At 46.0% G+C, this 21,000-nt stretch overlaps 1 protein-coding gene across 2 annotated transcripts in view; it reads left to right on the top strand.

Moving 5' to 3' along the window:
* prdm1a (PR domain containing 1a, with ZNF domain) overlaps positions 1-20,048 on the top strand; it is a 20,351-nt gene extending 303 nt beyond the window's left edge. Inside the window, exons 1-7 of one of the 2 annotated variants that reach the window (XM_064342814.1) lie at positions 1-153; positions 6,636-6,884; positions 10,380-10,499; positions 12,865-13,117; positions 16,355-17,385; positions 17,595-17,723; positions 17,909-20,048. The exon at positions 1-153 is cut by the window's left edge and continues 303 nt beyond it. In XM_064342814.1, coding sequence (XP_064198884.1) covers positions 6,657-6,884; positions 10,380-10,499; positions 12,865-13,117; positions 16,355-17,385; positions 17,595-17,723; positions 17,909-18,481 — 2,334 coding nt within the window. In that variant the 5' untranslated portion in view covers positions 1-153; positions 6,636-6,656 and the 3' untranslated portion in view covers positions 18,482-20,048. Of the gene's footprint in view, positions 154-4,529; positions 4,719-6,635; positions 6,885-10,379; positions 10,500-12,864; positions 13,118-16,354; positions 17,386-17,594; positions 17,724-17,908 lie in introns of those variants that run through there. The other variant, XM_064342821.1, reaches the window with a different exon arrangement.
* Positions 20,049-21,000: the final 952 nt, after the last annotated feature.

Raw genomic sequence — 21,000 nt, 5'->3', positions numbered from 1 at the left:
GGACGCGCTTTGTATAGGCTATGGAAACAGTAAAGTCCTATCTTAACAGACTTCAGTACACTCGGACTACAAAGTAAGACAGTCACGTAGGAGCTAAAATTGGGATACCAGAGCCACCATTCAACGGGAAGAGATTAATGGAAACGCGAACAGGTAAGAACACACGTCTTGCTTGTATTGTGATAGCGACGGATCTATACGTAGCCTATATGATCTGGTTTACAGTTTTCGAAATTATATTCTATTAGGCTAATGTATATATTTACACAGCACATACAGGCCTGCTGGAAATGCTGTCAAATCAACGGCGATTTCTCGTTTATTCATGTCCAAATTGCATACTCTGAACGAATAAAGTTCTATGCTAAATAGTTTTTCCCCCACTTTGTCTATTGCAATGTGTGTGTGTTGCTTGGGAATTCATTAAACGTGCCGGCAGACTATTTATAACATTTAGAACTAGAATTTGAGTTTTAAAACTAAAGTTTTAGTTTAGACTGTGTTCTTGTTTTCGGAAAGTATGCCTGTTAATAGTTAGACTAAAGCTAATAATTTGTCAAAAGCAGCTAACTCTGCATAGAAACTGATAAAACCTGCTGAATTGTCTAAACTAATTCATACACAAATGCGATGAGTTCATTTTTAAATTGCACGATATGAGATGAGAGAAACTAATCTTCACCTTTGCTTGCACTAAACTAGCCTATATATGTAGTCCACCTTATGTCTTGCCACCATGCTACTTTCACTATAGGGTATTAAACGTAGTCCGGGATGTGTCTAACGAAGTTGTTTTCCAAGATTTTCTTGGAAATGTAGACTATTTCCACCGGTCGAAACTACTGCCAACTAATCTAAAATTGATATGTGACCTGTTCGTCTCGTTTCGCTCCTTCACATTCACACTACTCCGTATCAGATTATTCCGCAACCTAATTCAATCACACACACGCACGCTCTCTCGCTCTCTTGTCCCGGGGTGGTCAGAATGCTTTGGGGTTGACACCGTTTTATCGGTTGAGCCCCCGCTGCGTTCAGTTTAGCGTGTGTGCGCTTTAGCCCTAACACGCGCTGAGAGAGAATATGATCCACGCTCGCAGGTTCCTTTATATCTGTGCAATGTAACACATACCCCAACTTGACATCTACAATAACATTATTTCAGACTACAGCTGTCAAAGGGAGGGGGGTATACGGTTTCTTCACATTCAGTGTCCTATTTTTTGTCTCTTGACAACTTCTAAATAATTTAGGACGTTCTAAGAAACGCATAGGCTACGTAACATTTATTTTGCGATATCAAGAGTAAGTTTTTTGCTGTATGCCTTAGTCGTGATGGAAAGCAATGACACCGTTTTGCTTTCTTGTACAAGGTGTTCATCATTTGTTGATCGCCGCATGACTTCACTGTTGCACAAAAAAGGCATGTGACGCCCTCGGCCAGTGACTAATAACACGTTCGGGTTATTTACTGGAAGACGAACGTGTAAATTTATAAACTTTTACTTGATGCATGGCGCATTCTGGAAAAAAAAACATATCGGTTTATCTGTCACTTGATTTATGCGGGCACGTGAAATCAAACATCCCTTGCTTTCATACGTTGCGGCGAGGATGCAGTTTCGGTAGATGTTAAGAAGGCTGACGGTTGCAATCGCGATTTAGTTATTTAGTAACTTTTTCATGCCACAACTGGCTGTTTCGACTCAGACTCTCTCAGTTTCAGGAACCTGGTTGTGCTTTTCTCAGGGGAGAGAATTATTTCTTTCTTTCTTTCTTGCTTTCTTAAAATATCTCTTTAAAAATGTTCTCTTCTCACCTACCATTTTTGCTCCGAACACTGCAAGTGTGCGCGTGTGTGTACACAGCCATACGTGCACACACACACATTTATTTTTTATATGCATGTTTCAACAAATTGACAACTGGTGTTAATCCATCAGTGGAACAATGGATGTGTGAGTATGTGCACAACACACACAGCGTATGATTGTGTGTAAGACGCAGTGGCCCTTGCTTGCCCCTTAATGAAAAGTACAATTTAATCACTGGTGTGTCAAAGTGAGCATGATTAGCTCTTACTAGGGCTTAAGGGTGGCTGTCTGGGCACAGTATTGATCGGGTCCCCCAGACCCCCCTCCCAGGCCCCCTGTACTGAGACACACAGCCCCTCCAGATGGCCTTGGAGGAACCTGGGTGTAGAGATTGTTGGGGGAAGTAGGTCGGATTGGCAGGATTAGGAGTGGCGCAGCCTTGCCCTCTTACGCTACACGTGGCAGGAGGGCGCTCCTGACGCCATGCCATGCGTACACTCCCCCACTCACCCCCCCCCCATCTGAGCCAAGCAGGGAGATCATGGCTAAGTCTACCCTCCATAATGTTCCTAATGGCTCCTCCATTGTGGGATTATCCCTTTCCAGAACAATGCCTGAACCCCTCCTCCCAACCCCCCAAACTCACACATGCCCCCCCCTTTGGCCCCCAGGCCACTGAGGAAAGCCCTGACAGAATGTGAGGTTTCTTATTTTAGCCTTTTTACCAGAACCTATTTGAACTCCTTGAAAAACCCAGTACTAGTCCTCCTTGGCTCCTGAATGATAGTGAGGATGAACACACTCATCCATTTCAGTACTCTGTGTCATAATAGTCAAGGGTCAAGATTACAGTAAAATAAAATCATTCTCCTGGATCAGCACCAGGAAGTTTCATCAGAACACATTTTCCTTATGAACGCTTCAGGGTTTAATGCTGACTCATAATATTTTTCTCTATGGGCCACTAAGTGTTTGTTATCAGAAAAAAGCCCTTTGGTTCAGTTTTCCTTGTCCATATTAATTCTTTCATCTCATCCCTCCCTCCTGTTCCTCTTTCTCCCTCTCGCTTGCACTGTTCAGCTCGTCCTCTGCCATGGTCCTCTCTCTCTCTCTTGTCATGTGTTCTGCAACATGTTCAATGAGTGAAGTATAGCAGGTACGGACAGATAGAAGCCCTCTAAAAAAACTAACAAAGCAGCAGGGGTTCTCCCCCAGGCACGCCAGCCGTATTAAACCCCTCAGCATAAACAAAGAAAAGCAATTCAAATTTCACTCCAGAGCCTCCCTTCTGCCCCCCCACCCGCCCTTTATTGAGTGAGTTAGCAAACAGGAGCCCTGGAGGGGTGAGACCAGCCCAAGAACGGGGCAGTTTTTGAGTTTTAAGGCTGGTGATGATTGTGGTGGTGGTGTGGTGAATTTAATTGTGGGTGGGGGGGGAGCGTTCATGGAGATTGTTCTCAGCTTGTGAGTCCTAGAGCCTGACCCACATGTTGGCCTCAAAGGGAAGCTATTGAACGTTAGATTCTAATTGTTTTAGTTGATTTTTTCATGTCAGCCTCCGTTTCGCCATGTGCCTCAGCAGAAACTGAAGGCCAAATGCTGGTGGCCCGTCGCAGAAGGGGACGGGGGCGGGCAGACAGGGGAGGGGCGGGGGGGTCTGGGAGCCCTCGGCAGGACGTGGCGTCCGCTGGCAGGAAGTAATTGCCAGTGAGGCAGCGAGTGATGTGGTCAACGCTCTGTCACTGATGAGGGGAAGGAAGGGGGGAGAAGCCTGCAGTCCTCCTTAGTCCCCCCCCCCCCATTCCTCCCAACCCTCGCTGCTCGTTTTCTTCCCCCCTTTATTTCTTATTTACTCTCCCTTGTTGGGTTCAGTCCCTCCCTGCAAAGCACTGCTGTGAACAGACAGGGTGCATCTGTTCATTGCCATAGCGGAGAGGGGGAGATGGGCAGATAAATGTCAGGGAAAGAGGCATAAAGAAAGAGAGTGAGGAGGTAAAGAAGAGTGTGTGTTCTGGTACTTGTTGGTTCCAGTGCACTTTTCTAACAGGTTGTGTTGTTCCTAATGGATGCTGCTGGTCTGAGTTTGTGGAATGTGATCTTTATATCTCTATATGTGACAGCCAGGTACCCTGTAAGGAACGAGTGAGTGGATGTGGGGTGTGTTAGGGAGGACAGAAAGATGGGTGGAAACGAGCACAGTAGCGCCTCCTGGAGGAGTTAGGTTGGGGGGGGGGGTGTTTTGAGTCTGAGAAACAGGAACGTCTTCTGCAGCTCTCTCCACTCAGTAAACAATCATGCGTCACAGGACAGGATGTCCTTCAGCTACCCAGCAAGAGCTGGAGAGGAAGTATGATCGTCACTGAACCCCCCCTCACACACACAAAAAACAACCCCCTATCTCAGGGGAACTGTCTGTCAATAAAATAGGATTACAACCAGTCTCAAACACAGAGGGGTAATTGATACATGCATTTATTGACATTTAATTTTGTGTGCATGTGTATTTGCGTGTGCGTGTGCAGCTATGACAGAAGACGTTCAGGTGAAAGCACTCTGGTGCTTCCTTTGAGTTGCTATGCGCTGCCAGGGAGGTGACTAAAACTATGGCAGGGAGACTTGTTCTCACTTTCCTGAGGGGAGGAGTCAGGGAGAGAGGGAGGGGAAGGAGGGAGGGATCAGGCACACACTTAGTCCTCAACAAGTGAGTGAACCATTCATTCAGGCAGTCAGTCACTCAGAAGAGCAGTCGCACACACCCTCACTCGAGCAGCAAGCAGGCAGGCAAGAAAGAAAGAGAGGGAGGGAGTTCAGCACCTGTCCCACGCACACACACACACACACACGTACGCAGAAGAGAGATCACACACACTCTGCCCTATGTGTGGCTCAGCTCTGGGCGTCCCAGTAAGTAACATTGGTTTTCTCTCCACTGCCTTCCATGGCTTTTTTTCTTTTTTTTAACATTTATTTAATTTTCATACATAGTTTGTTATGTGTGATTTTTATGCGGTTTCACAACAAATTATGACTTTCTATCAGTATGCTCATTCAGATTTTTTTTATATTTTTAAAGTTGTCTTTGGAAAATCTAATCTTATTTTTCATCTGAATTAATTTTTTTCTTAAACTTTTCTGAAGTTTTCTTTTCATTTTTCCTCTCTTCAGAAAAAAAGTGATTCTTATTTAGGGATTTGTGTAATTTTTTAGCTTTTGTATTTTGTAATTTCAAGTCTTCAGTCTTCATTTTATCATTTTAAAATGACTTTTGTTGTGTGTGAAGTTGACCCGAAGACCTTTAAATCAGTTGGTGACTTTTTTCAGAGTATAGTTTCAGTATTAGTTTCATTGTCTCTCACAGCTGTCATATGGTTTACATTTTTTTCATACTGAAGAAAAACGACTCTTTGCTGGTTAGATACTTTCTTTTCTTCCCATGTAACCTAAATGGTGACTTTGTGTGGTTCACGTCGGATTGTTAGGATTATGTTCTGATCTCTGGGAAAGGGTCAAATTTTTGTTGTGCGTTTTCTCCAAACTTTCGGATGACCAGGCGTCATGAACAACGGTTGAGTTGTTATGCTGTGGAAGCTGCGTTCTCATCCCACTCCCTGTGAGGGCAGCCTCAGGAAGGCAAAGTGTGCCTTACGTTCATTAGAACTCGCTCAGCCCGGGCCGGGGCCTGGGTTCGAGCGCGAGCAGAGGAAGCCCGGCAGATGCACTGGTTCGGATTGGCGGTCTCCTGGTGAAGGCTTGCTTGCCGCTGGGATGACGCTCTCGCCGCCGCTGCCCGCTGGTGCTGTTTGGGACATTTGAGGATGTTGTGTGGGTGGCGGCGGGGGGGGGGGCAGGAGGGGGGAGTGGGGGCGGCTGGTGTTTGAAGCTTGTTTGTGCCACTGCAGTCCTTGGTGGGAAAGTTGGGAACCCCCCTCCCCTCCGCGCCGGCCCTCCGATCTGCTTTGGGATAGTTTGCCGGTTCCGGCCCGACCGCCACGCTGCTTCCAAATTTAGCTCCATTCAGAAGCAGACGGCGCTTCCTTCCTAATCCTTCCCCTGTTTATGACACCGTTTTCCACCCCCTCCCGGAGTGGGGCGAGGAGAGCAGGACCCGCCGCAGCCGTGACCCCGCTGACACTGACCAACCCCCCCCCCCGTCCGCTAGCCCGCCTGCCGCACACTCACGCTCCACAGCGGATTTGACTTTTTCAGACGCAGGAGCCCAATTGGCTGTTGTTTGTTGTTGTTTTTGTTCTGCATGGTTTATTTCGCCTTGGGTCATGGACTTTACATACGCGACCAGTTCCCCTCCTGAAAAAGGACTGGAGGACCAAGAACTGGCCAAACATGTCACACGCTAATCATTGGGTAGAGCTCATTTCCCATGCTGCGACCAGAATAGTTTTGCCTCCCTGAGGAATAACTGATTAAAAAATGTTGCATGTGTGTATATGTGCAAGTGCTTGCGTGCGTGCATTTTTACAAGATGTTTTATCATTGCTGTCTCTGGCACATGCGGTGGTTGGACCATACTGAAAGACTGTACAGTCTGTTGGAGACTTTCACCTGACTACTCTTGAGAGGGCATTCCTTTGTTTTGGGAGAGTGTGAACTCCCTCCAGTCGCCCCTTGGGATGTGAATCTGACTTGCCCCTATCCCCGTCCCTTATCCCTGTCCTGAAGCGAAGCAGACTGTCCGATTAGTCAGTGTCTCAGAGGAAACCACAGACTGGGGTCTAATGGTGATAAAATCTCTCTCTTTCCCTCTTACCCCCTCTCAACCCATCTCTTTCTCCCTCTCTACCTATCACTCTCTCTGTTTCTCAGGCCTCCCAGCATAGCACAGTCATGTTGACCACAGAGGGGGCCCCCCATACCGCTGAACACATTGCAGTGAAAATGGACGTAGAGGACGCAGACATGACCCAGTGGACGGAGGCAGAGTTTGAGAAGAAGTGCACCTACACCGTTAAGGACCATCCGCTGGAGGGAGGTTCTGAGAGCTCTGAGCTGACCCGGGCGGAAGCCTCGCTCCCCCGGAACCTCCTCTTCAAGCACCATCCCAGCTCCAAAGAGGTAGGCCACTGACTCACGGTCTCTCTCCCTCTCTCTCTGTTTCTCTGCACACAAAGACGGGCTCGGCTAGCCCTGTTTATAATTTAGAAAAAAGAGGGGAGTATGTGACAAAGACCATAGAATTTCAGTTGTTTGGCTTTTTTAACCTGTGTGGACCACTGTGGAGGGCTGTGTGCAAAAGGGTGTAGAATTGTGTGGAGATGTACTTTGTCCCTGATCTGCGGTCTGTAAGTTGCTGTCCCTTTCCTAACTGCTCTGTAATGCAGACAGAGAAGACTTTTAAGGGATCTGCAGGCTTCTTAGAGATTTTCACCTTGATTCATGTTAAAAAAATAATAATTAAAAAAAATAAATAAACAGCCTCATTTTCTGCTGAAGAGCAGAGAACTCTGATCAGTGGTCTCAGCTGCAGGCGAGAGCAGTGAAAAGGGGGGAATCAGGCCGCTCTCCTGCCGTTCAGAATTTTTTGGGTGGAGGGGTCACACACAGTTTTGTTTTCCCCTCCCTGTCAGGGTGGTGTTGCACAAGTTTATACAATGCTGTGCCACAGAGGCCCCTGTCACAGTGCAGAAAGGCTGTGATGAATCTCCTTTATCTGCGCTGTCAACTGCATTTTTAACAATGATTAAAAAACACCTGTGTGTGTGCATATGTTTATTTATATGTGCATTTGTGTGTGTGTGTGTGTGTGTGTAGGGTGTGTTAGGTACTCCAGCCACAGCAAAATCTTCCCATTTCCATTCTGTGACATGCAGGAAATAGCCAAATCACTCCACAGTCTGTATGAGGGAAACAAAGACACTGCACAGTAAACTGTGTTTGTCCAGACACTCAGCGGGAGACAGAGAGAAAAATGGCTGTCTACTTCCACCTTTCCCCCCTTTCCTCTAGAAAGGGAACAAACAGCCATGTAAATATGAACTTGCTGCATTTACAGAAGTGTAAATAAAAAATCAGTGCATAAACCAGGACCTGGGGCAGAGCATGATGGGATTTAGCAGAGCAGGCCTGAATCACAAATCTTATTGTGTTTCACCTGATTACAAACACAGGCAATTAACAGAGCGGATTGATTATAAAAGGCTTTTTTCATCATTCAGTTGTTTTATCACGTTGTAAGTGTGCTTACACTTTTTCTCGAGAGATAGTGCTTCAGTAAATATTTAACACCACAGTGTCGGTGGAGGAAAGAAAGAGGAAAACAAATAGTCGAAAACACTGATGGTGATGATCAAAGAGTATTGACAGCCTGTTTAGATGCCATTGTAAGTCTGCGTTAATAATTATCAAAAAAGTGCCACTGATCTACAAAACATCTTTTAACCCGTGATGTTCTATAGATTTTGCAAAAGGGGGGATTTCCTGGCCTCTTTAAAGTGGGTGTTTTGCGTGTGATCTGCAGGGGGAATAAAGAGGTAGTCTTGAGCTTTTGCTGGGAGGAGCGCAGCAGTTGAGTCTGGTTTCTCAGGTGTTGATACTTTGAGGAGATTAGGAAAGGCGGTGCGTAATCCTCGCCTCAGACAGTGTGTTTCAGTGCCATAATGGCTCCCTGTGTTTTCAGGAGAAACATCAGCAGCCTGCCCCCCCCACCACACACACACACACACACACGCACACACACACACAAATGCACACTCAAACACACTTGCCTTCCTTTGAAGTCATTTGTCTGAAAGAAACAAAAAGCTCTGTAATTGGAGCTGTTTGTTTCTCCTCAGAAGGTATTTCACATTTTCCTTTCTTATATGGGAAGTGTGCGTCTGGGGGCAGGTCAGGTCAGCGTGAGCTCCCGCCCCTCCCTGCGCCGCGTCGTCCTGATACGGACTGACAGCCCACGCCGACGGGAAACCTCACCTGTGTAATGCTGCCCTCCTGACATTTCTGCCGTGAACTCTGATCGTCACACGTGACCCCTCTGACCAGAAAGGGAGCTTTTAGCTGAGTAACAAAACGGAGAGATAATGAAAAAGGAGTGAAGACAGGGGTCAGGCCCAGGGTGATTTGCGCAGTAATGTGGCTCCAAGGCCAGGTCCTCCTAGCGGTATCAGAACAGGGGCTCCCCCAGTTAAGTTTGGGTGCTCTCTGAACCTCTGATTTTAAAGGGTGTCAGTCGAGTAAGTTTTAGGACCGTATGAGAGAAGCCTTAACCCCCCTCCACACACACACACCTCCTCCAGATGGCTGGGGCTGAGGAAGAAAAGTGATGGCTCTTCTATCTCAAAAATCTTTACCTGAGCCCAATGATGCATCCAGTTCAGGAAGGGGGAGGAGTGGGGGGGTGGGGGGTGATTCTTGGGTAACCATTGATCCAGAACAGTCCTGTCACCTCAATCAATCCCACCCTCTTACTACATCTACCTGCTGGCTTTTGACTTTCAGGAAAAAGCTAAACACAACCGGATCTGTGGATTTCTCACAATTTTCCCTCACACATTTATTTATGTATTTATTTATGATTAGTAGAAGTAGTAGTAGTATCGTGTAGCAATTTTCAGTACATGATCAATGTGCTTTCCAATTAATAAAATACAAAGAATAAAGCACAGAGATCAAGATTTTCCACTCTCATTTTGTGATCTGTTTGTTGTTAGAGCCTGAAGGGTTTCTTGAAATCACAAACCTGTTAGTTGAGGTTCAATATGAATTGCTCTGATGGTAATGACAGTCGCTTCCTGATTCCAATGTAAAACTGGACAGATAACAGGAAGTGATAAAGTAAATAATTCCTAACCGCTGATCTAAATAAGTACTGGAATAGTTGCAAGGCTTTCCTTGGTGGTCTGTTGTATTAGGGATGTCTACATCCCACTGAGGGATGGTCTAAACATAAGGTTAATTATTTTAAGATAAGGATTTGACATTCCGTTGTTACTGGTCATAATCACGTGCTTCAGGAAAGAACAGTGACTGCTGCCGTATTCACACAGTTTACGTTTTGCCATTTAGCAGACTCTTATCCAGATTGCCTCACACAGATTACATTTTTACATATAAGCCATTTATACAGCTGGATATTTACTGAAGCTGTGAAGATGAGGTACTTTCAATTGCATACCAGTAGATACCAAGTTGAGAATAAAACCCACAACCTTTGAATTACAAGCCCAATTCCTTTACCATTACACTACATTACTGTCCCTAAGTACTGTACATGTACTTTATTTCATGTGTAGTTATTCTGTTTATATGAAATTGTATGTTACATTGTCAAAAAGCATTTCAATAAAATACTTAAAGATCCATTCGCACTTGGATAACATGCTGATTGAAAGTTGATTTTTGGAGACTTCCATTTTGGGAAAAATGCACCTAAGGCAGACACAGCAAGTGAACATGAGATAAGAATTTAAATTGCTTATCCAAACTACTTGTCAGCTTGATGATTGAAGCTAGAGGTGGGGGGGTTTGATTTGAATGAAGAGTTTGGATTTGCTTTGCACAACCCCCTGTGTCAGCGGGCTGTCCTTGAAGTATATTTTGTTTCTCTTTTTGTAGGTGATTGGAGTGGCGAGCAGAGAGTACATACCTAAGGGGACACGCTTTGGCCCCCTTGTGGGTGAGAGCTACACTGCAGAAACTGTGCCCAAGGACGCAAACAGGAAGTACTTCTGGAGGGTGAGTTCAGTTCTGGAGTTCCTTTTGCAGAAGAAATAAGAGGGGGGAAAAAAAACATTGGTCATTTCTCGTTCCACTGCTGTCACTTCCTGTGTGACATCATTGCTGTCCGTCAGATTCCTGTGAAACAGAGTGAGCGCTCTGCTGTGTGCAAGTGGTGGAGAATTGCTGAGTAAACATCTAGTCTTTTGGGAACTGTTTGTGTTTGAGTTGTTGTTGAATGATGGAGACCACAAAGTGGAAGGACTGAATGGTGTGTGTGCGCATGTATGTGTGTGCGTCAGGGTTATTTTAGAACAGGGTTGGTTTAGAATTAAAAAGTGAGTTTTTTTTTTTTGTTGTTTTTTAACCTTTGGTGTTCGCTGAAGTGGCACTCTCTCGTACGTGTCCGACTCGCCGGGCCCCCTTGTTGCCGGTAAAGATGCAGCATCTCACGGGTGACTCAGCGAGGAAGTGGGTTTTAGCCACGGAATGCCTCAGAGGCGCAGGTAGAGTCATTCTGCCTGCCAGCTGTTGCTAGGGAGAAACTGCAGAGTAGTGATAGTACAGACCCGTCACAAAAGCAGCACAAAGGTGCAGCACAGATGGCACCAACTCGCAGCATCGGTATGTGCGCAGAGAGGAGCGGTTAAGCAAGCACATGACAGAGACACAGCACAGAATAACCTCTATTCCCATCCGCACATACTAGTCCCTGGTAACACACAAAATTGTGACAACATTGTTATGAATTCAAGGCAATATTTGGCTTGTGACTATGAAATCTTTGAGAATTTCAGGTGATTCCCAAATCAAAATCATTTCAGGAGAGAGAAAACTCATCTTGTTTTACATTCAGTCAGGCTATGTATCATTGTGTTGCATAGGTAGAAAAATGATCAATGTAAGATTAGTTATAAATGCACACGTACAAAATGCACAATTTGTAGTCTATTCTGCTGTTGAGGAAAGCTTGCGTTTATTCTGCTTAGTTGTTTTTTTTTCTCTGATGTGTATATTTCTTTCCTTATTACGTTTTATCAGTCCTGAATTCAGTAAGAGTGGCAAATGTGGTAAAAAGTACAGTAAATTGTGAAGTGGAAAAGTAAAAAAAAAAAGATGAGCAGCTTTTGAAACAGCTTTAGAAAGGGACCTCCCTCCTTTACAGTGCAATGAGCAGATAATGATGTCATCGTTCCTGGAAATGACAGGTTCAGAGTAAACAAAAACCATTCTCCATCCCCCCGCCTACGAAAACAATCCACCCCCTTACCTTCAGAACCTGTGTCGCCACCTGTGACCTCCCGATACTTCACCCCTCTTAAATACCACCATACTCATAAGAACAGGTTACGTTCCTATCAACTTTATGAAAAGACCACATGACTTTCAGACCCTTTCCCCTCTGACAGGAAGTGTCTCAGAACGAGCTGAAAAGGTTTCTTAAAAATATGAAAGCTCACAGATGTTTTCAGCTCATTTCTTCAGTGAAACGCATCTTCTTGGGTCGTTTTTAATATGGCATTCTGCAGAGGTAGGGTTGTTTGGAGACATGCAGTAGTAATCCACAGAAATAAAACGCATATGTACCTGTGCACACTCACACAGATACACGCACACACACACACACAAATATGCTCACATACGCATGCACAAGCACACACACACCCAAACCCGCACATACTCTCACACTTTCTCTTAAGCCATCAGCGGTTACTCTCATCATCCTCTCAGAACCCCCCTCTCACATAGGACTGTGGGTCTTGCAGAAAATATGCTAAAGTGTGACCTTATCTGAGCGTGTCAGCAAAACTGCTGAGAGTGAGAGCGATGCAGGGGTTGGGAGACAGAGAAAGAAAAAACATTTTGTAGATGAAATGTGGGACCGTGACGTTGCTGTGACTGAGTTGACTCAACTCTCGACGAGAGTTTGTGACTTTATAAGAGCGCGTGTGTGACTCCCACTTGTCTGTCTGAGCCGAGCCACACAAGTCTGTCTGTCCGTCTGCTCAGAGCTGACTGCTGCCACTGCAATACAGCTCAAGATCTCTGTCACCCTCCGGGCAATGCAAAGCTAAGACAACGGACAAGGTACCGGCATGAGCTGTAGAACTGAAAGGAAAAAACATCAGTTAGAAAAGAAAGAAAGAAAGAAAGAAAGAGAGAAAGAAAGAAAGAAAAAGAAATTTGCCTCAGTGATGGATTTGCTTCAGACGTCAAAAATATCGCAACTGCTGAAACCAAAAGAAAAATAATCCAACTTCAAATATTTCTCTCTTTTGGAGATTTTAAAATATATTTTTAAAATGTACGTTGAATCCTGGAATTACTTTTTAAATTTATAAACTTTTAAAAATAAAATTTCCTTCTGTCTTCCCACTTGCAGATCTACTCAGAGGGGGAGTTCCACCATTTTGTGGATGGCTTCAATGAGCAGAAGAGCAACTGGATGCGTTATGTGAACCCAGCCCACTCGCAGCAGGAGCAGAACCTGGCCGCCTGCCAGAACGACATGAACATCTACTTCTATACCGTCAAGCCCATCCCCGCAAACCAGGAGCTTCTGGTGTGGTACTGCCCAGAGTTCGCGGAGCGCCTGCACTACCCGCCCTCCGGAGAGCTCATGATGCAGAAACTCAGTAAGTTCTGATCCTGAAAACACCCGCCTGACCCTGACCCTGACCCGGCCTGACCCAATACTCGGTCTCGCGCTGGTCACGGTCGGCTCTTTCTGGCCTGCCGCTTGCATTCTGTTTTGAAAATAATTTTTTTTTTAAATAAATGCAACATTAAAAATAACTACAATCAGATAAGCAACAGTTAAAAACCTTATAGATGACATGCATTTTCGTAGCCCCACTGGCCTTTCAGCACAATGAAGGAAATAAAATGTCTTAATGCGTGTGCCATAAGTAGCCGCCTTATTTTTGGAAAACAGCAGATTATTTTCTTTTTCCTGTTTCCTCTTGTTGCTCACTGGCTCAAAGAACTCAGGAGTTCCTCTAGACATTTCCTGCTCTTTCTCTCTCCCAGTGGTTACATCAGAGGGAGCTTTATGTGAACCTGTGTTCTATGGCTCAAGGCTCGCCATCCAAATTAATCACCGGGTAAATAGGGGTTTTGAGAAGCACATGTTCGTCTTTCCGCCACGGGACAAAAGAGGATGAACTCTCTCTTAACGTCTTGTTCTTAGTCGGATGGCTCATGGTCATACCTGGAAGTAATGGTATTTAATTACACAGTGCTGTCCTGGTTTAATGCCAGTCAAAGGCACTTAAAAATGTCCTTTCAAAAGCAAAGGTGCCCTGACATGTTCTATCTGTGGTTGCTTAACAGGCAATAAAAATGACAGCTCTGGGCATTTCTGTCTGAAAGAGAGGGAGGGAAAGAGAAAGAGAGAGAGAGAGAGAGAGACTGCAATATTGATAAAAACAAAGGTGTGGTTAAATCAGCTCATTTTCCAAATCCTGTCTCTGGTACCTTAAAGTGCATTTAAAGTACAATATCTTGCTGCTTGTTGCAAGCATTGGAATAGTTGATCAGGGGACAGATGTTAATGTCATGTGGTTAGCTTTTTGTTGTTCAGTAGAATCGGACTTACCACCCACCCTAGAGTCGGGTCCAGTCATACAAGAACCAAGAGCACCGCCCCCTAGAGACAGGAGCCGTTGTGAGTCAGCAGATTATGACCACAGGGAATTCTGGGTAATGCATATGTCTGGAGGTGACTGGAGCCGCCCACATAAGGCTGGAATATTAATCAGAGGGTGCAGACCGGTGTCACAGTTTGATAGTTTCGCTTTTGAAAGCTTGATCTCAACAGCCTTCACTTTGACAATGCTTCCGTCATCCGTTACTGTGAAGGAAGTAGGCCTGTGTCTGAACATGTTGCTGTAAAGACATTGAAAACATGACATCTCACTACTTACTGTAGCATTCCTTCATTCAGGCATATTCACTCCCCCTCTCATTTGTAAACACTAATGCTCACTGGCTCTTACAGTTAAAAATACACTGTCCCATTCATATTCTATTTCGCTCAGATACACATAAACATTTACACGTACTTGCACACTCTCTCATTGGCAGCAGAGTGAGCTTGGAGCTGCTGACAGCTCTTTGGCACGACTCCCTAATTTATCTGGCACTGAAAGAGAAAGAAAGGGAACAAAAAAGGCCTCCTCCATTGACTACTTGAACTTCCTGGCAGCCCAGCCCGCTGACAGATTGATATCTCTGTGATCGCTGGCTGTTTGTTTTCTCCCTGCTCTCTGGGAGGCTTGGGATGGGCCCTGTCACAGGGGCAGGGGGGGAGCAGATAGGCCGATGGGGGGGCTGATGGAAGCTCAGTGTTTACTCACTACTGCTGGCCCATTTGGAGAGGCTTTTTTCTGGGGGGAGGGGGGTGGGGGGGGCACTGAGGATGCAGCAATAGTAGATTTAGGACATGGCACCGTACACAAAATGGCAAGGAGACCTGGTAAACCTTACAGCATGCTGGCAGATCAGAAATTTAGAGGAACTTTAATTCTTCCCACCCACTGTTTTAAAGGTTCAAAAGAAAATACCTCACTAAAACGAATATCTCACTAAATAGTTATTTGTATTTTCCCCATTTAGAATGATAGCATCCAAGAGCTAAGGACTGTTTCTGTGTGTTTAATTTGAATGTACAATGACAGTTTAATTTTAAGCTCACACTAGCTAAGAGCACTTTTGATAACCTGACCTTTTATCATTACTAGGATATTAAAGAGAAGTTTTCAACAACACTAAGGAAGGAGCTGCTTCACTCTCCATTAACCAAAAAACAATACAAAAGTAGAAAGATGTTGGATTTACTGTGCATTTGATAAACTGTGAAAGAGACCCTTGTGCTCATGTGAGTGACCGTTTGCTCCCTTCATACACTTGTGTGATCTGTCATGCCACTTGACTGACAGCTCAAAAAAAAAAAACCTGTGGCCCTCTGTTTGAAAAGCACTGCGACAGTGTGTGTTATTGATCGAGAGCTTACTGGAGGAGGTGTGTAAATGCTGGGACAAAGGGCCCTGAGATGGACATAGTCTTCATTGGCTACTTTGTCAGGAGGTGCCCAAATTTGGGTGGGTGGGCGGGTGGGTGGGGGGGTCGGCAGGCCAGGCTTTGTGACCACTATCAGCAGGAAATGTTCACTCAGCCCCTTAACCCCCTCACCTCCCCCCTTCTCCTCTCGATCTTATCTACCCTAGTGATATCTCCCCCCTCCCCCTGCCGCCACCCAGGGGCTCTACCGGACCTCACTTCCTTCATGGCCCCAGGTCCTTATTCACAATGATTCATCAAACTGTCGCCCAAATTAGAAAACTTCATTACTCTACTTTTTCAAACGTCTGTGATGGCTGGAGAAAGAGGCTCTTTGTTTGCCAAACTCCTCGTCAGCATTTTTACCGACCATGAAAACTGTGGAAACGGCACCAAAATATAAAAAACGGGTTGAAATCCTCTGCTGAGTCCAATGATCTATGTGGGAGTGTGCTGTGTCAGTGTGTAGTAGTGAGTACATGGATCACTGTTCCTTTCCACACTGATGCTCAGTGCTGTGCCAACAGTTCGCGGTTGAGTTGGCAAGGACAGCCAGTCGTTGCGGTTTGGCCGGGGGTCTGTCTCGTCACAGCGGTCGCCATTGCAGAAACGCCCGGCACTCAGTCTCTCTTATTCTCCTGTAGCAAGGAAAGGCGACCTCGCTGCTTTGCTCGCTTGCTGCGGTCAGATACACCATGCTTCTCCTGTCTGTCTTTCAGACACAAATGAACCGCATTACAGATAGACAAAGGGAGGGGTACACCCCTTTAAGGGAACAGAGGGAGTAACGATTTGTCTTTTTCTCTCCACAGAGCAGAGTTTGATGGAGGTAAAGCAGCAGACCTCTGAGGTGTCCCCGATCTGGGAGAAGAGCTCTGGAAAGAGGGAGCACAGCGTCTCCGAAATCCTCAAGGGAACCCACAAGGAGCCCAGCAGGCCCCTACCCACGCGCCCCACGTGTCTGGACAGCCCGCCGTCCCGCAAGTGCAGTCCAGAGCGCACCTTCAACCCCCGCGTCATCTACCCCGTCCGCCCCCACATCAACGAAGAGTACTTGGCCAGCCCCGCATTTGGCCTGAACCGCACTAGCTACCCCGCCCGCTCGCCTGGCCAGTCCTCCGCCACGCCCAGCCCCACAGCCCGGAGCAGCCCGGAGACCAGCCCTCAAAGCAGCCCCGGGCTGCAGGCCCCGACACCCTCCACCCACGAGCACAAGGAGGGCTTCTTCTCCTCAGCGCTGTACCGCCGCGGTCTGGGACACTACCCCGACTACCCGTCCCCCGCCCACCTCCCCTCAGCGTTCTACCCCAGTCCCCACTATTCTCGCTACCTCCTGTCCCACTACCCCATGGGCTGTAATGGGCTGAGCGGGGGTCCCGTGAGCTCCATCTTCCCCCGCATGTACCCCATTTACAGCAACTTGGTCCCTGGAGGGGCGCTGCCCCCCCACATGCCCCTCCCCACCAGCATGCTACCCCCCGAGGGGGGGCGACGGCTTCTCCTGCCACCTGACACCGCTCACAGGGACTTCCTGCTCCCGGCGTCCACCAGCGCCTTCTCAGCAGCCACTTCCCTGAAGGACAGTGCCCCCCACGGGCCCGGCAGCGGCTCGCCCACCGCCGGCTCGGCCGCCTCCACCGAACGGATGCCCACCAAGCCCACCCCGGCTCTGCTGCCCGTTGGCCGTGCCGATGAGGAGGCCATCAACCTCAGCAAGATGAAGCGTGGCAGCAGCACCACCGGTTACAAGACGCTGCCCTACCCACTCACGAAGCAGAACGGCAAGATCAAGTACGAGTGCAATGTCTGCAACAAGACCTTCGGGCAGCTCTCAAACCTGAAGGTAAGGTTCCTTGCAACTTGTCCTATCCAATCAGTTATCTAATATTTTAGCTATTATGTTTAAGTTTGTTTTCCTTCTGAACCATAATAAGGACATGATTCCCCCTCAGTTGCACTCCTGGCACAATAACATACTGAAACTCAAGCACTAAGACTGACTAGGATTTGTATGGAACTAATTGTTTTCTTTTCCCTAACTTGTGCTCTCAGGTGCATTTGCGTGTTCACAGTGGAGAGAGGCCCTTCAAGTGTCACACCTGCAATAAGGGCTTCACCCAGCTGGCCCACCTGCAGAAACATTATCTGGTCCACACAGGTGAAAAACCACACGAGTGCCAGGTAAGACGGCAGCCCCACACACCTATTTGTCTATCTACCTGATAGCCTGTCTGTTTGACATATAAAATAATTATGTCGCTCCCCAATGTAAATCTGTGTCAATTCAGTATTAGTGCCTCTGAGTAATGTTGTGTTGGCGTGACTGCTGTCAGCATCTGACCTTTGAACTCTCCCCTTCCACACAGGTGTGTCACAAGCGATTCAGCAGCACCAGCAACCTGAAGACTCACCTGCGCCTGCACTCGGGCGAGAAGCCCTACCAGTGCAAGCTGTGTCCGGCCAAGTTTACACAGTTTGTGCACCTCAAGCTGCACAAGCGCTTGCACACGCGTGATCGCCCACACAAGTGCCTGCACTGCCTCCGCTGCTACATCCACGTGAGCAGCCTCAAGGTCCACCTGAAGGGCCACTGCCCCGCCGCACCCTCCCCTCCTGTGCGCTCCCTCGGCGACCTCAACCGCGTCAACGAGGAGATCGAGCGCTTCGACCTCAGCGACAACGCCGACCGGCTCGAGGAGATGGACAGTGTGGACGTGGAGACGGTGGTGGAAAAGCAGATCCTCAACATGCTCTGGCGGGAGATGGACCTCAAGGCCTCCTACCACAAGGGCGGCAGCGCTGGTGAGCTGCTCTCTGCGGGCTACGGCCTCTACGAGCCCGGCAGCGAGACCTCCGTCATCAAGCTGAGACACAGTAGCCCTCTACCTCTGTTCCCCATCAAGGTCAAACAGGAATCCGACGAACCCATGGATGCATAAGCCTCACCCCGAACGCCCAGCTTTTACTGAAGGAACCGTGAAATGGAAAGTGACTGTGTATATGAGCGCCAGGATGCCTGGGGCAAGAGGTGTACATAGTTTCTTTTGTCATTGTAACAAGGCTTTGGCTCCTCCATCAGGGACTTTTGTACTCAGGGCTAAGAAAGGCATTGTTTCAGACTACTCATGGTCTCCTCCTCTTTCCACTTATGTTAAAGACAATCGTGTACCCATGATTTAATATTATTATTAATATTATTATTGTTGTATTTGTTGTCATTATTTGCAGTTTTTTTTTGTTCAATTCTTATATATTTTCCCTAATTTATTATGCAATTAGTTTAAATAGTCTAAAAGCAATACATGGAAATGTTTACAATGACCAGATAATTCATTGTAATTGAATATTTTCTTATTTCTGTCTTTTTCTATGTGGCCATTCTTTTGTAGATATTTTTCTTCTTGTGTGTGCTTGTCTTGTTAGGTTGACCCTCAGATTAGAGAGCGAGACAATTAAATGTATAGTAGAGGCCAGCATAATTCAGTATTCAGGGTTGTTTTTTCACATAAGGTATGAAATATCAATGGCTTGCTTTTGTGTTGCCAAAGGTCGACATTTGAAACGTTAAACCATGGGATCATTAGTGTAAAAAAGAAAGAAAAAAACTTGTTTTTGTTCCACATTGTCGCCCCCAGTATCTGTACTTGTGTTTAAGTTCTAGGTAATTTAACTAAAACTAAAGGGCATTTTGTATATTTTTTTCAACAACGGTTACCTCAGTGTGTGTGTGTCCGGAGAGACGAGGGAGCGGCTGTTATATTTATTGCTTTGCTACTTGAAGAAGAAAAACCAAAATGAACTGAAAGAGTCCATTTTTCAGCTCGGCCCAAAGAGCCGGAGAAATCCATTTAGATGTAGCACGTCGGCTATGAAGCTGAGAATACTCTGTATATCTGTAGAGGCAAAAGTGATCTTTGATATGCTGTCGATACCAAAAGGAGACTATTGAACGTAAATAGAGAGCTTTTTTTGGATTTGAGGGCTAGTTACCAAAGTTCACTTGGTTTTGTTTCAAGCACCAAAAAATAATTACAATGAAAATAAAAGAAACTAAGAGGAATATTGTGTGTCTAATGTATAAATGAAGTGTTGGTTCATTAGCTGTGATCTGTTCTTAGCCTATAGCTTTTTGTTTTCGTGTTTGTTTTTTGGAATTTGCCCCCATCGCTCTCGTGAATAGCACAGACCAAAGCGGTCGTCTGCACTGGCATTTCTGTCTCTTTACTGCCGGTGCTTTTTAAAACCAGATTTGACAAAGAGACTATTCAGCAATAGCTTTAAGATGATCTCGTCTCCACGGCGAATGCGTCTGTGGCCGAGGGTTGGCGCCCTGAATGTAGCAGTACAGTGGAGCTTCCACCTGAACAATGACCAAAGTTTCCCCAGCAAAGTTTCACCTACTTCAGTCTTTAAAGGAAAAACTCTTTCTTTTGTTTACATGCCGGTTTACATAGTTATGTGCAACATGTCAAAATGTAAATTATGATATAAATGTTCATTGCTCTATCCGTGTACTCGTCTGTGTTTATTTCCTACCCTGTCAGTTATTGTGCTCGTAAGTGAATGTCAGAGGGTTTTGGTGCAAAGAAAATTCCCTGGTTTTGTTCGTTGTGAGGAGGTGCTGAATAGCCAAGCTGAGTAAAACCAAGTAAATATATTGGGGAAAAAACTATTTGTAAATTGTAACGTAAGACAAAGCCCCTAAATGACCAGAACGAGAACAGAAATGAAGGGACAAAATGGTGAAAAGCTGTGGACAAAGTGAGGAAGACTGTTGACAGCCCATATGCTACATTTAATTTAGATGGAAAATAAAGTAGTACTTTTCTTGGCATGTCTTTGACGTATGTGTGGGTGTGGGGGTGTATATTGAGAAATACTAACCACCCCTGACAGCCCGAAAATAAATTTAAATAGTAATCGGAAGCTGAAAAACGTTCATTAGTATTGACGAATTAGGACATGATGATGTAGCAACATTCTGATATGGAAACAGATTGACTTGTCAGTGCTCGCCCCGGTGCTGAATCACCCGGTATAGTTTCATATAGGCTATGCGAGGGTTTGCTCCGTGGTCTCTTGTTATAGCGTATAAACCTTGTCAAAACGAAAGTCCTGCTGTGGCCCTCGCTGCCAAACTTTTTTTTTCTCAGCGCTTTTTAAATCGTTGCCTCACGCTCTTTCCACAGTCTGGTTATTAGTACTCGGGAAACTGAACAGTCCAACATTGACACAGCAAGTTCCACTTATACCGAAAACGTCACAGCAGAAAAGATTGCTGTGTAATTTTTACAATCGAGTGGGCGACAAGAGAGACGGGTTTCCCTCAGCTTTTCTCTAGCTGGATAATTTGGGTCAAATTCTGTCAAGAGCCAGACCCTCACATCATTGACGTGTTTACAGTAGAAATAACACTCGGAATAAGGAAACTAATTACTCAAAGTTGTTCACCCAAATT

Source organism: Anguilla rostrata, chromosome 1, assembly GCF_018555375.3.
Source record: "Anguilla rostrata isolate EN2019 chromosome 1, ASM1855537v3, whole genome shotgun sequence".
NCBI classification, from domain to species: domain Eukaryota; kingdom Metazoa; phylum Chordata; class Actinopteri; order Anguilliformes; family Anguillidae; genus Anguilla; species Anguilla rostrata.
Note: the sequence above shows the minus strand (reverse complement) of the source record. Positions and strands in the feature narration are given on the sequence as shown.